Below are 13,859 nucleotides of genomic sequence, written 5' to 3'. Positions count from 1 at the left end.
CATTTTCCTTATCGGCATGAGGCCATAATCACACTGCCCATCCGTCTGCATCAGTGCATACCCCAGCCACTTCCTTCCACTGGCAAGCCTGCAGTGTGTCTATCTGAAATCGTCATTGCTCTTTTGCCATCAGTCATTGTAGTATTCACAAGAAGATTAGGCATATATAGTAGTGTCACCATAGCAGCGTAAGCATGGCTCAGAGAATCTGAAAGAATATGTTAATAAATGGAAGGATCTATGTATGCAGAAGGGTAAATAACCGTTTTATATAATTTTGGAACTATTTCAAGAGCTCTCATGAGAAGACATTACTCAAAACTGGGCAGTTTTCTAAGTCAAAGACACACAATGCTTGGTTCATATGCTGCTTGTGAAAGGCTTTCCAGAAACCTCCAACCTCCATCAGCAGTCAAAACGAATGTTTCTCTTGTTGTCTTGATTAAAGCTTTCCAGTTGTTGCCGCTGTGATTCTGAAAGGACCCATCTTTGCATCCCCAGCTCTGCCAATGCAGGCAGCTTTGTCAGTGCTGCTAGCAGCTCACTGAACCACGTCCCACAGTCACGGCAGGACGAGGGGCGAAGGCTGACATCCAGCTCTGAGAGTTCTTTGAATGCTGCTAAGCCGTGACAGAAAACCATCCACCCTTCGTCAGAGATGCTGTTATTATAACTCAGATCCAGCTTCCGTAGTCTGGCTAGATGGCCATCCTGCGTCAGCAACGCTGCAAGAAGTGACACACACAAACACAATCAATACATCCTAGCAATTGCTTTAAAAGCTTATAAGTAAGAAGAGGAGTATTTTAATACCATATTATTTAGAGACTTTCTGCAGTCAAACAGCAAGAATCAACTCCTTGGCAACATACAACGTACCAATCGCTTGCTGTTGTTGTCAGAAAGACTGTTTTATCACAGCTGAAGGTGTGTACAATATTTAAAACACAGACCATTCAAAAGGAACAAAAGTGTCAGGTTAAAATTGTATGGCAACCTGAACACCTTTGAGTCAGTTGGAGGCTATATGAAGTGCTAATTAAAATAGGTAGGCAGGCTGTACAGAGAGATTTAGAAAGAGAAAAGCAAAACTTTGTAAGGCTTCATGATTACAACATCCACGTCTCACTATGGGAGGGTAATGGAACTAATATACCCTGAAGGGAGCTGGGATCATTAATGTATAATTGGTAAAAGAGCCACCCGTCAAGGGTGATGTTTGTAAAGTCAAAAATGTTCAGGCTTTATTCCACCAGCCTTCAGATTACAGGGCCTCAATGGCTATTGCGCAGCTATTGCCGATTTCAGACACTCAGAACTCATGAGTCAGGCCCACAGAATCACAGGGATGGCTTTAAAATATATAGGTTTCTTTAAAAGGACCCTGAAATTTATTCCTTCATTGGTTCCCCTTTTCCAGAGTTTCTTAGCAGCTGCTGAGAAGTAGGTTAAATATTTCTATTTTAATTCTCCCACAACAGTTTGACTCTAGAAACATACCTAATGGACTGAGAGCTGGTAGTGCCTGCTTTACTAGCTGTCAGCATGTACATTTCTCATAAATTACCAACCCAAAAAGAGCAACTGAGCAAAATAAAACTCCTCAGAGGCAGCTTTAAACATCTGATATAAAAAACAGACTCAAACCCTACATTTTTTCCAAGTGCTGCAGTTTTGTATTAATACATAAAACTGCGAGGGTGATTCTTTGCATTTTTATCATTTTCAGTTTTTGCACTGTACATGTAACAGGGCACACAGCTTTCAGCAAAATGAAAACCCTTTCCGGGAAAAATACTGCTGTATTTTCCATCTTTTCATTTGATTTATGCAAAAACGTGCTCAGCACATGGAACAAGTCCCTTCTGAATTGTGGTCTACATGCACTGGCTCCTTGACTGCTAGTAAATACCATGTCATACGTACTTAGAAGTGCCAAATCTTCCGCCACCAAGTTACAGCTGCTCAGTCTTAACACTTGAATCTCTGTTGCAAGCTTTAGTGCTCCCAAAAGCAGCTTTAGGTTGCCACCAACGCACTTATTCCAAGAAAGGTCTAATATCTCCAGTTCAGGAAGGTGAAGGGCAGCCTCAGCTGAAAAGATTAAGACCAGCAACTTCTGCTTACTAAGAGAAAACAACGTGGCCTCAATAGACATCTCACCGGCAATTCACCTGCAAATAAGCTCCTAAAAGGCTGCCTACTTCTGCTTAGAATGATTTATTTTGTCTTAATAAAAGTCAGACCAACATCTCCCCCCAGATCCCCAAAACATACCTCCTATTCTCATTAAACAATATAACAAGGTCCTGTCTATAGAATCCTTAAGGACTCTGAAGAGTTTTCTTGCCTTTCTCTTTACATTATTGGCTCAACCTTGTCCCACTGAAGTCTATTTAGCAGAACTGCTCATTTTTACAACATTTTAAATCAATTTAAAACCAGCAATTTTTTACTGTAATTCACCTTGGAAGGTGAAATGCACAGTATCTTTTGACAGCACTGATTTCCGTGATGTCATCCTTACATAATTGTAATGATATAAATATCGTGCTCTTCCTGCAGGGACCTCACAACAGTTTAGCTTGATGCTGCTTCTGCTGAAGGAAGTCGAGTTTTACTATGGGTTTCAATGTCACCAATAAACAGCACAAAATATACCAGAACTGCACAATGCACAGTAACTAACAGATCCCTCTGTTATAAGTGTAATAAATGCAGTCTTACAACCAAACTGTAATTCCAGCATAATATAAAATCTTGTTCTGCCTCCTCCTCTTCCCATGTTAGGCAGTATATGAAAGCTCACTATCAGACAAAAGACTCAAAGGACTTCATCCAGGCAGGTGTAACGGGGGAAGACATACAGTGATCTTCCCTTGCAACCAGATCCCACGAAGCACTGGTTTCATCACAAGGCAACCAGAGCAGAGACAATTATTTTCTACTCAGGACACGTAGTATAACATAACCATTATCTCTGGAGTTCAGCCAACAGAATTAAGATCTTTGTCCCACAACAAGACACTGAGGATAGACACACTTTAAAAAAACATTCTTACCTAGTGATGAAAAGGACTCTTCACCTAAATCACAATTGCTGATGGCCACAGATTTCAGTTTAGGTAAAAATCTGAGTCTGCCAAGAAGAGGAGCAGATGAGACTCCTACATTTTTATTCGAGGATAAATTCAGCTCTTGAAGACTGGAGAGTAAAGGTATCACCTGGGCTTTGAAAACATGAAATATTTGTTAGACAGCCACTGATCTAGGACAAATACGTAGTTATAAATTTGACTGACATCATTACTTTTCTTTATAAATCAATCCAAAAGTCAAAGCCAAGTTTTGACACTCAAAGGTATGATGAGTAATGTTTTACTCCACGAACAGCCTTGACATTTTCAGTAGGAATGTGTAAGAAATTAGGTATTACACAGTGTATGGAAGGTTGTCAGGACACAGCTTCCTGTTGAAATTTCGCTGGTTGAAATCCTAGACGGAAAAGTAGAGAATTTAACATTAAATGAGATGGGGGTTATTTCCAAAAGTCGTCACTGCTAACTGAAACTATATTAATATGATTATTCTGTATTTGTTTTAGCGAGTGTACAATAACTTAAAAATAAAGCACTTCCAGAACTGCCTAACAAAAACTGTACCGAGATCTGTTAGACTAGGTTAGGCAGAATCTCTTATGTCTTTGAGGTATTTTCAGAAGTCAGAACCATACACTTGTAAAGAATTTCCTTAAAATGTCCTTACACAAAACAGTCACGTCTTCTTCTGTTACACAGCACTGGTGGAGATCAAGGACTTCAAGATTTTTCAAGTTGGCCAAATGAGCTGCTGCGTCTTTGAAGCTACCACCAATCTCTTTGTTACATGATATGTCTAATTTTCTTAGCTCTGCAAGGTGCTGTAAGGCAGCATCTGAAATGGAAAAGGCAGCATGCTGGTCACTGGCTGCTGCAATAGCACAGATCACAGCTTTAGCATTTATTTACTTTAATGTCAAAGTTTGCACAAGCTATTGAAGTCAAAGCTCTTACACTAAGCTTCAATGTATAAACACAGCAGACATACAGTAATACTGCAAAGCATCCATGCAACTCATTTCTTCTCTAAAAGAGCAGGTGAAGGTGAGGCTAATTCATCCCCCAGATCCATTCAGTAAACATTTTGCTGAAATGATGACTGGAAGTGCTAATTGGTGCCAGCTGTTTTGTCTTACGGACAAGACCTCCACTAGGGAGAGCCACAGATAATAAGCCCATTTCATATGGCTTCACTGGACACTCATTAAATGAAAATGGTAAATTTGGATTCCCCTCTGAGAGCAGGATTAGTTCTTTAAAAGTTAGCTAGCCTGTCTGTGCCCTTGCCTACGTTCTGTCTGGAGAGAGAGGACGCATGTCCAGAGGGCCATTAATCCACCCTAAGATGTGTCTCAGATAAATGGCATGGAAGGTGACCCTCCCCACTGACTTTTGCAAGCTTGAGCTCAGGGAAGATAAATGCTACTCCTGCTGAAAGTCTCTGCAGTCTTTTATCAATCCTCAAGCAGCAAATAACCATTGCCCATTAATACTGCCAAACCTTCGGCAAAACCCCACCTCATTGCCTTTCTTAAATGGGTTTCAGATGTACAGTTTATTCAGAATGAAAGTCTTTCTGAATGTAAAGTCTAACCTAAGCCCTGGAGGCTGTCTTGCTTTAATCCACACATGTGCAAGTTTAACTCTTTGAGGCCTGGCACATTTTTCAGATCCTGAGCAATGACCTTCATGCTGCAGCCAATGTGTTTGTTGATAGAGAGATCCAATACTTCAAGGTTTGGGATCACATTTAGCATTTCAGCTGGAAAACAAAAACAAAAACAGAACCGGTAATTTTCTGGAATATACAGATGAACCCTAGAAAAAAATAACACCCTGACAAACAGGAAGAGGCAGGCTGTGTTTGCCTATATGTGTGGTTTAGACTTATTCAGTTTCTGTTCTACCAAAAAATACAGCAAAACAGGAATTGGATAGGAATCAAGAAAATCACTGAAAAAACTTTATTAAAAAAACTGTGAAAAAAATACAAGACAGTAAGAAAAAATACAGGGGAATAAAAGGCAGGAATACAAAGAGAAAGAAAAATTTATAATGAAAAGGTATAGAACTATATGTTGCATATGAGCCATCTCTTGCACTGGAGATCAGAACAGAGCACAGGGAATTCTTTTTAGGGAGGAAATCTTTTAAAACACAGAATTGGATCAAAAGACCACAAAGGATTAAGCTTCGGTAAAAAGAAAGAGAGAAGGAATGGCAACTGAATGCCAGCTCAGCCTAAACTCCTACCCCTCAGTCCTTCTTTTCCATCCCACGGCTAACTACATATTCAGCTGTTTAACTTCAAGTAATCAGTGTTGGAAGTGTTGGTGTACAAGACTTGCTCGGGGTCTCAAAGGATGCAGCAATCACGGACCACTGGGCCAGCCAGCCTGTGGTTTAGATCCAGCTATTCTTCCGCTCAATCCTCCCTCACGTGATTAGGAAGAAAAACATTCCTCTTTGGAAAGAAGTGCATTAAATATCGATACTTTGTGGTAAATACTGTTATAATGCAAAGCATGAAATAAATAGCTCTCGACTAATATTGACCTGAATACAGCCATCATCTAACTCAAATGAGTTACGTTTCTGTGAAGCCAGTCATTCAGTCTAGCTATGTGGATACACTTACCAAGGGATTCTCCATCCTTTGCTGTCAGGTTACAATCTGTAATTTTCAGAAGTTTTATCTTGCATCCTTTTGGGAGTTTTTTTGTTAGGAGTGATAGTTTTCCACCTATATTACTGTTCCATGATAAATCCAGTTCTTCAAGCTGAGGGACAATTTCAAATGCCTCTCCTATAACAGAAGTCCAAGATGATTTATTGTAAAAATCAATTTCAGTGAAAGACAAAAATACAGTTTTTGAATACATAAAAGGGGAAAGATAGCCATTTAATTCTCAATTTATTATATTTTATATGGTTTGATAGGAAAATCGGTGTATGCCGTGCTACTGCAACAATGTTGTATAAATTCTCACCTTGTCTAAGGAGCAAAATAGACCACAAGTTACTGTCACAGCACACGCAGACCTGATATTTATCCAGGTTCCCAAATACTCATCAGACTGCTTGCCTATCATTGCAGACCTGTGCCACAACCCAGAAAGTCTAGTCTACAGGGAAGCGACAAGTCTGAATTTACTGTCCTGTGTAGTTTTTCCTTATTTTATTTGGCAAACTTCCAGCATCCTCTGTACTGCGTCCACAGGTCATTTTGGATGGGATGAAAGAAGTCCTCTCATAGCTATTTCTGAAACTCGAAAGGTTTGGTTCTGGCAGGAATTTCCAACTCACTTCATAAGGAATCAAGATAAGCATTGTATTGACCCAAACTAACTTTCCCAGGATTTCAAGGCAGACAGCACCAATTTTGAATCTATTCAGAAAAATTACCCTTTCCCAGAGTTGACACCAGCCAACTGGAACTGTGTAAGTGCTTCTTTGCAACGCTAATATCCCACTGCAAAACCCAACTTCCTAAATTGCTTTGCAGACGGGAGAGGCAGATGTACATTCTCCTAACCCCATTTCAATTAATCAAACCATATGCAAATACAATTTCAAAGTGTCATATATAAATAATTGATCTAAAGTCTCGTCATCAACCTAAAAACCGAGAAATTAATTTTAATAATAAGACCTTTTCTTGTCTGTGTGTTTTCATAACTAATTCCTCACAAAAGATTTTTGATACAAAAATAATTTCTGTTGTTTTAAGTGAACATCCAGGTCTGAGAGAAAAATACACTTTAATTTTTATCTTTTTTTCTTTCATTTTTTTTTAAATGATTGCCTCAATCTTGAATACCAAGCAATGCTCTACAGCTGAGAAATGGCTGTAGCACAGCCTGTTTCTGTTTGATGTGGGAACTAGCATTCCAGACACATTTTCCACCCAGAAGATAAATAACGGACTACAACTTCAGGAATGGCTTCCTACCACCTCTTACAGTCACGGCTCAGAGCAATCAGATAGGAGAGGTTGATATTATGGTTATATTTGAGGCATTTATTTCCAAGCAGAATACACAGATTCCACAGATGGCTGCATTTCCACAGATGGATGGACAAGGTCAAACAGGCAGCATTGGCCTAAACACGCATGTTATTTTTAAAATCGCAGGCAGATCAATGCAAACAGACTGTTGTCATTCCACATCTCAAGGGAATCAAATTTTGACTGGAAATTCAAATCCTATGATCAGTTTTGTGTCTGTCTCAGCAGAGACCAAGCCAAGGGGGAAGGAAACAGCACGGAAGAACCAGACAGAATAAATTAGTTGAAAATATAAGCAATTAAACTCAAAGAGAAAAGAAAGTATGAGAAAGGGAGCTGAAAAAGAAAGAAATGTTTGAAAAAATCCAATCGAAAATGAAACACAGCTTTTGCCCTCATCAGAAACAGACCAATTATTTTCACCAGCTTTTGCAAAGATGGATTTTTCCTCCCCAACAGATATCATGACCCACTTTTGTGCTATTACCATGTATGTTGTTTTATTTCTGAATATTTCCTGAAAAAAGCCTGGATTTGAATGACAGAAAAAACCAGCCTTTAAACTCCGACCAGTTTTCAGAACTTGCAAAATAAACAGTAGGTTTCTAGAATAACTTAGTTGGTTGAGTTTGCCCTTCTTTCAGATAAGTATCACAGACCCACCCCAGTAGTAAACTCCAGGCCCAGAGGTAAGTGACTCAGCATCAGGACCTGAGTGCGTAACACCACTGTTAAAACCTTTAAATCTCATGCTTTGCAAAAGCAGGGCTGCAGGCACTCCAAGCAAAGAAGTAAGAGAAGAATAAGTTTCTCCCAGACTCACAAAAACAAGTCATAAAGCTCCAAGGCAGCACTTCTGGTTTGAAGTCTTCTCCAAAAGACCATCAAATATTTTGTGATGAGCACTGCATCTGTCCTGCAGCATGAAGTCCTAAGCTGACCCTATTATGACTGACAGTTTGTTTCAGTCCTTCTGTCTACCATTAGATATCAAAAGTAGCCAAAAAAAATACTAATCCAGATGGAAAACATGCTTTTCTCCCAATGGGACTGGATTCTGTTCCCTTCTTAATGAGACGGCTTCACAATCTGAGCAATGAACTCGGCAGAGCCACTCAAATGTGTGAGGTTACACATAAACCCAACTTCTTTCTAACCTTCCACAGCGGGAGTTTATTTTGTCCAGTGTGGAAGCAGCTGAGGTAGGATATGGCAAGAGACAAGGTGGATTACATTACACCCAAGCTGTCTGGAAGGAAATGCAAATGCCATCCTGTACCTAAGGAGGTGACATCCTCAGCTGTCAGCCTGCAGTTGTTAAGTCGAAGGACTCGTAACAGGCTCACATGATGGAGCTGCACAGTGAGGGCTTTCAGAGCCCCCCCAACGCAACCATTCCAGGACAGACTGATCTCCTCCAGCTCTGGGAGAAATGGCAGTAAAGAAGCTGAAGAAGAAAGAGAAAAGAAAATTAAAAATGCATTCTGTTTGCATGTTATCTGCAAATCCTCTGTGTGAATACATCTTAATACAGAGATGCTTTCTAAAACCAGTACATCACTATAAAATCATGACATTCTGTATTTTCTTATCAGTAGTTTGAGCATAAGGACATTCTCCTGCTTCACGGACTTGCGTGGTTTTAATATTTATATATATTACATAATTAATATAATTCATTAATTAACATTTCTCAGGGAGCTGGGACCACCAGATGGAATGTTAAATAAAGCCAGGCCTGATATAAAAGAAAGGGAAAGGAAAAGAGGAGAGTGAATAACTGAACAGGCAAATAAGAATTAAAGAAATATATGAAGTGTCTAGTTGGGTAAAATGCATATTTACCCAGCTCTGTTACATCTGCTGCACTTAATGCACAATTGTTTAGATCCAGATTCTTGCTGTTGGGTTTCTTTCCCAGTTTCTGCATGAGCTGGTTAAATCTCTGCTCACCAGATGGTGACTCCGCTTCCGAAACGGGATGTGAAGGTTCATCTGAGTAACAAAGAAATAGGGTCCTGGTTAACCCTGCAACTAACCCAACATGTAAAACCTGTCTGTGGCTGCCAGGTGAAGACTTTACAAAATGAACTAAACCCGCCAGTAAACTGGGGTCTATTTTTGATCAATATGGACCAACAACCTGAGCGATAGGATCACTGTAGGTCAGATCAATACAAAGCTCCTGATGCACAATGAGGAAAAATCTTCCTTGCACATCTCCGTGCCACCTTATGCCAGTGGGTGTTTGGACCACTAGTTCAAGCACATGAAATTCTTGCAAAACTCAGGGCTGCAGCTATTCTGGATGCACGTCATACAACCACCTCTGCGTGCCATGTTGCTGGAGTACAGTCTGCACTTGGACAGTGAGAACCAAGTCGCCCTGCAGTTGCGTAGTGATCTTCTCCTGCCTTGGAACAGCTTGTGTTCATTTTCATACATTGTCTGCTTACGGCAGTTCCTGCTTTCCTTACATTCTTCCCCCGCACAGTTTGTACAGAAAGGAAAATTGCATTTGCATTCTATACTAAATCCTTTAATAAATCGGTAATTTCATCTAATGTCCATAGCTGGAAAAGCAACAAACAAACAAACAGCCCCAAACTACACAAAATAGTGACCCCACTTACAATAGCTGTGCTCTCCTTGTTTTTCCCAAGCTACCCACAACTCTCAGGACAAAGGATGGGATTTTAAACCTCACCTTCCAGCATCTTTTTAAAAACACCCTCATTTTCTCTGGTGTGGATGCAAAGTGTGCACAAAATGAGACTCATAACAAACCTCCATTGCCTTCCCCTCCCCCCCACAAGTGCCAAGGGTAGGAGACATCTGCTCTTGTTGTCTTCAGATTGCTTTAGCAGCAGGGTGGACAGAGACCAATCCTAAATACAATAAGCCAAGCTACTGCTCAAAGCTTGGCTTTGAAACCAAATAAGCTCTGCAGCTAATGAGCTGACTCCAGCACTGACCTCTCACATTGGAAATCAAGAGGGAGGTCACCCCAAAGCTTTATCCCTCCTCAGCAACATGGGTCCCACTCCTTGCATGGCACCTATTAAATTAGACGGCACATCCTTCATAATGTTTCAATCAGAAGCAAATTCTGGCTAAAGAATAAATTATAGGCAGCAAATACAACAATTGGGGTAGCAAGAAAAGCAAATGATTCTCTGCGAAATTAAAACGTACACACATGCACACGGATTTCTTTACTGTACCAACATTACCGTCTAAAGAGAGATCTCGCTTCTCACTCTGATCATCAGCACTGCAGTTGTTTTTTTCTGTTTCTTCAGTTTCCCCTCCGTCCTTGCCTTCAGATTTCCCAAAGTCAAAGCCACTGAAGAATTTTTTGATGGCTGAAGGCTGCTCTTTTCTTTTCCCAGAAGAGGATCTCTTCCCTTGGAACTGTTTTATAACAAAGTCAAATGGGGAACTCTTCGGGATGTCCTCTTCATTCTTGGTCTGGCAGCCCTGGGTGTCTCCTTTTGGGGGATCAGCAGACAGAGAAGGAATTAGCTTTAGTAACGTTCACTCTTGCCTACCCTCTTTCAAAAGGGGGTGCACTGAGAATTTCCTGCCATTCCCTCCATACCAATATCAGTATCACTGTTTAGCGGACCAGTCTCTGAACTCATTTCCCCTCCTTCCAAAGGACCTGCTGAGGCTCGGCATCTGCACAGCAGACTCAGTGCTATCACTCCCTGCTGCCCTGTTAATGCGCACTGCTCCTGAGGCCACCCCACTGGCCACTGGGTGCTGAAGGGATAAACCTGCTGCTTCCCCTACAGCCAAATGAAAGACATCCCTGTTCTGAGGCGATGCTAAGTAAGTTTGGCACCGAAGTAACCCATGCCAAATGCCAGTCCAGCGGTCAGGAAGGTGAGAGGAGGAGGTGTGCGGCAGGGAGCACAAGGACTTCTTTGCCCAAAAAATGTCACGCTCTCCCAGCTCAGGGTGGAAAAAGCAAATGAAACCCCATTAACCTTAGAGCAAAGCTGCAGTGATAGCGCAGAAAACAACCAGATATTGCAGCTCTGAACACTGGGAGCGTGCCAATGCTGGAAAAAATCAAGCCCCCCCAGACAATTTGTTTGAAAAAGTTCAGTGTTGTGATGTCCTCAATTTCAGTGACTAATTGACTGGTAAATTAAAGTTTAACTTTATAATAGTTTATATATATTATTTCCTTATTTCTATTTATGCTACACAAGCTCTATCATCACCTGCTGACTCTGAGCTGCTTTGTTTTTCTCTAAACATTAATATGACACTCTTTCTCCAGGCCTAATTCTAGCACTTACCTGCACACACATGCTTTTAACCGGGCAGTGACTCACACAAACCAAGCAGGCAATCATTGATTTTGCTGTGTGAAGCCTGGGTGGAAGGGGGACGTACTGAGTCCTGCTGTGTGCCAGGGACTGCAGGGGAAGGACCTGGGTCAGGGCTCGCGAGCAGATTCCTGTGCACACAGCCCCCCGTACAGACCTGCACACTGAACCCCTCGCACCATCCGCTGTCATCCCCAGAGCACACGAACTCAATCACTTTAATAACTGTTAAATGCAACGTCACTGGCAGCAGCAGCATACACGTACGTGTTTTTTCTCATGCTGGAAGTTATCTGCTTTGATACAAGTGTTCAAGGGCAGAGCACTTACACATACAAAAACCTGATGCATTGTTTTAAGCTAGCTCTTAACAGCCTATCGCAGCTGTATTTCTCAAATAAAGCACAGACATTGTACAAAGCCACGTACATAGATGTACAGGCACATTTCCTGGGCTGCAAAACAGTGCTGGTTTTCGTGCCTGCTGCTTTTCATGCTGTAGAACAGTATTATTCTAAACAGACACAAAAACATACCTGTTTTTTCCATTGGTACACTTGAGGATTTGTTTCACCTCTTGCAGCACTCTCAGGGCTTGCAGAAGAGAGCCATGACATGCAAACAAAACCTCGCTCCTTCCCCTAACAGGACTTTCCACATACTTTTCTTTCAAGAGTTTCTGTCTTCACCAGCCCGGCAGCAGCAGTTCTGCACGACAGGTCTGCGGGCTCCTTCCTGCTGCCTCTGTTCCCCCGCACGGTCTCCTGAAGAAATCAGACGGCCTCTCCTTGCTGGGGGGACAGCCGAGAAGCCACCTGAACGCCCGGACCATGCCCCAGCTCGGGCCACCGATGGGGGAGAAGTCAGGAAGCGGCAGCACAGCCCTCGATGCTGCACCCTAACCACTGCCTGGCCCTGACAGCTGCTGCTGGAAGGGGCCGAGCCACCTCACAGATCAGGTTGCAGTGCACCTGAAGAAAAGCTCTTTGTTTTCCCACCCCTTTTGTCCATACCGGCCAGAAGGGCTGCTGGAGGCTGAGCAAAGCCCTGCGCGCCGTGCCACCGGGCGTTGCACAGCTCTGTAGGAGAAAGGCACCCGCGCAGCTCGCTCCTGGCACCGTAGGGCAACGAGACAGGAGGGGAGAGGTCCTGCTGTGCCGTCCCGTGCAGTCTGCTTGTAGGCAGCAGCATGACATGGCTTTATGGGGTAATCACGTAACACGTCATATGTATAAACTGCCCTATCCCATTTTTGTCTGTCTGCCATAGAATCTGAGTTCCGTAACAATAAGCGTTATATTTTCTAGCTTAAATATGCTCGTGGTCACTTATCCTGAGTCTGTTTGGCTTTGGTGATTTTTTCTAACCTACAGTGTCTTCACTTACATAGCCTAAGCCACCCAAATACTTCTCGTCTCCCCTTACGGGGCAGACTCTCCATTTCCTGCTCTCCCGGGTCTGCACCTGTTCCAACACCACTTATACTTCCTTAAATGCTTTGGGCCTTCCTCTGCTATGTACACACAGGAGACATATGCAAAGTGGAGTGCTTTGGTGGGGAGTGATAACGCTGGTCAATAAACCCAGCGCTTCTGGGAAAGCAGCCAGGCAGACACCGGCCTGAGGACAGCTTGACTCAGTGTGTCAACCTAGGAATGATTCAGACCCGGCTGAACGAGGCACGGGCGCTGCCAGGAGCCAACAGGATAAGACTTAAAGAAGAGAAACTTAAAGTGCACAGCAGGAAAATCCTCCTGCCCGTGAGAAGTACTACATGGGGAAACGATTACGGTAGAAAAAGATGCACAAAACACTGCGACGGGCAGTCTTTTCCCGCAGGAACGGGGGGCACGCTTCCATTCCCAACCAGGAAGGATCTCCAAGTCGGCTGTAGTGTTGGCTGTCCCCTTTCCACGCTGTGCTTGAGAAAGGAATGGACAGGGATGAGGCGGAGGCAAGGCAACCCCTGTCCGTGCCCATGTGCTGGCCTGCGGCGCTCGATGCCCACCGCGGCTCGACAGGGAGGTGGCACGGGAATATCTGATAAGCTCTGCTCCCTGGGACCGGGGAGATCCTTAAGTGTGTTAAATCCTAAGCCGTTACAGCGGTTAGGCTGGGCTACCTTCAGTGCTCTGACAGCAGTGCGTTAGGCGATGCGTTGCCCATTCAGAAGTTCTTTCACCACTTCAGGCTGTTGAACGATAGTAAAAATACCTCGTGGCACCATGACAGCATCCCTGCAATCCGCTGAGAAGGGACACGCAGTTTCGCAGCGACCTAGTTTCTGCTTCCTAGAAAGCAAATCTTTACCTTTCTTTACAAGAGACGTGCAGGATGAGGGGACAGCAGGGTTACCCCAAAGCACGGCAGGATGACTAGAGCAAGGGCTGAAAACACGAGCATTACTTTGCA

At 42.8% G+C, this 13,859-nt stretch overlaps 1 protein-coding gene across 3 annotated transcripts; it reads right to left on the bottom strand.

Annotated features, from left to right (window-relative positions):
- Nucleotides 1-204: 204 nt before the first annotated feature.
- LRRC31 (leucine rich repeat containing 31) lies at nucleotides 205-12,342 on the bottom strand. Of its 3 annotated transcripts, none has more exons than XM_035557192.2 (10): nucleotides 11,984-12,342; nucleotides 10,341-10,598; nucleotides 8,953-9,102; nucleotides 8,387-8,554; nucleotides 5,737-5,904; nucleotides 4,693-4,860; nucleotides 3,766-3,933; nucleotides 3,063-3,230; nucleotides 1,927-2,094; nucleotides 205-725 (listed from the first exon to the last, which is right to left on the bottom strand). In XM_035557192.2, exons 1-10 carry the CDS (start codon nucleotides 11,994-11,996, stop codon nucleotides 406-408), a joined length of 1,749 nt encoding a protein of 582 aa, XP_035413085.1. In that variant the 5' UTR covers nucleotides 11,997-12,342; the 3' UTR covers nucleotides 205-405. The 3 variants fall into 3 exon arrangements, with proteins under 3 accessions (XP_035413085.1, XP_035413090.1, XP_035413086.1); XM_035557197.2 differs by lacking the exon at nucleotides 11,984-12,342 and adding an exon at nucleotides 10,083-10,165 and having other exon boundaries at nucleotides 10,341-10,471; XM_035557193.2 differs by lacking the exon at nucleotides 1,927-2,094 and having other exon boundaries at nucleotides 11,984-12,294.
- Nucleotides 12,343-13,859: the final 1,517 nt, after the last annotated feature.

The sequence above is a fragment of the Cygnus atratus genome, chromosome 9 (assembly GCF_013377495.2).
Source record: "Cygnus atratus isolate AKBS03 ecotype Queensland, Australia chromosome 9, CAtr_DNAZoo_HiC_assembly, whole genome shotgun sequence".
Taxonomy (NCBI): Eukaryota; Metazoa; Chordata; class Aves; order Anseriformes; family Anatidae; genus Cygnus; species Cygnus atratus.
The sequence above is the reverse complement of the archived record's forward strand: the minus strand, read 5'-3'. Positions and strand labels throughout refer to the sequence as shown.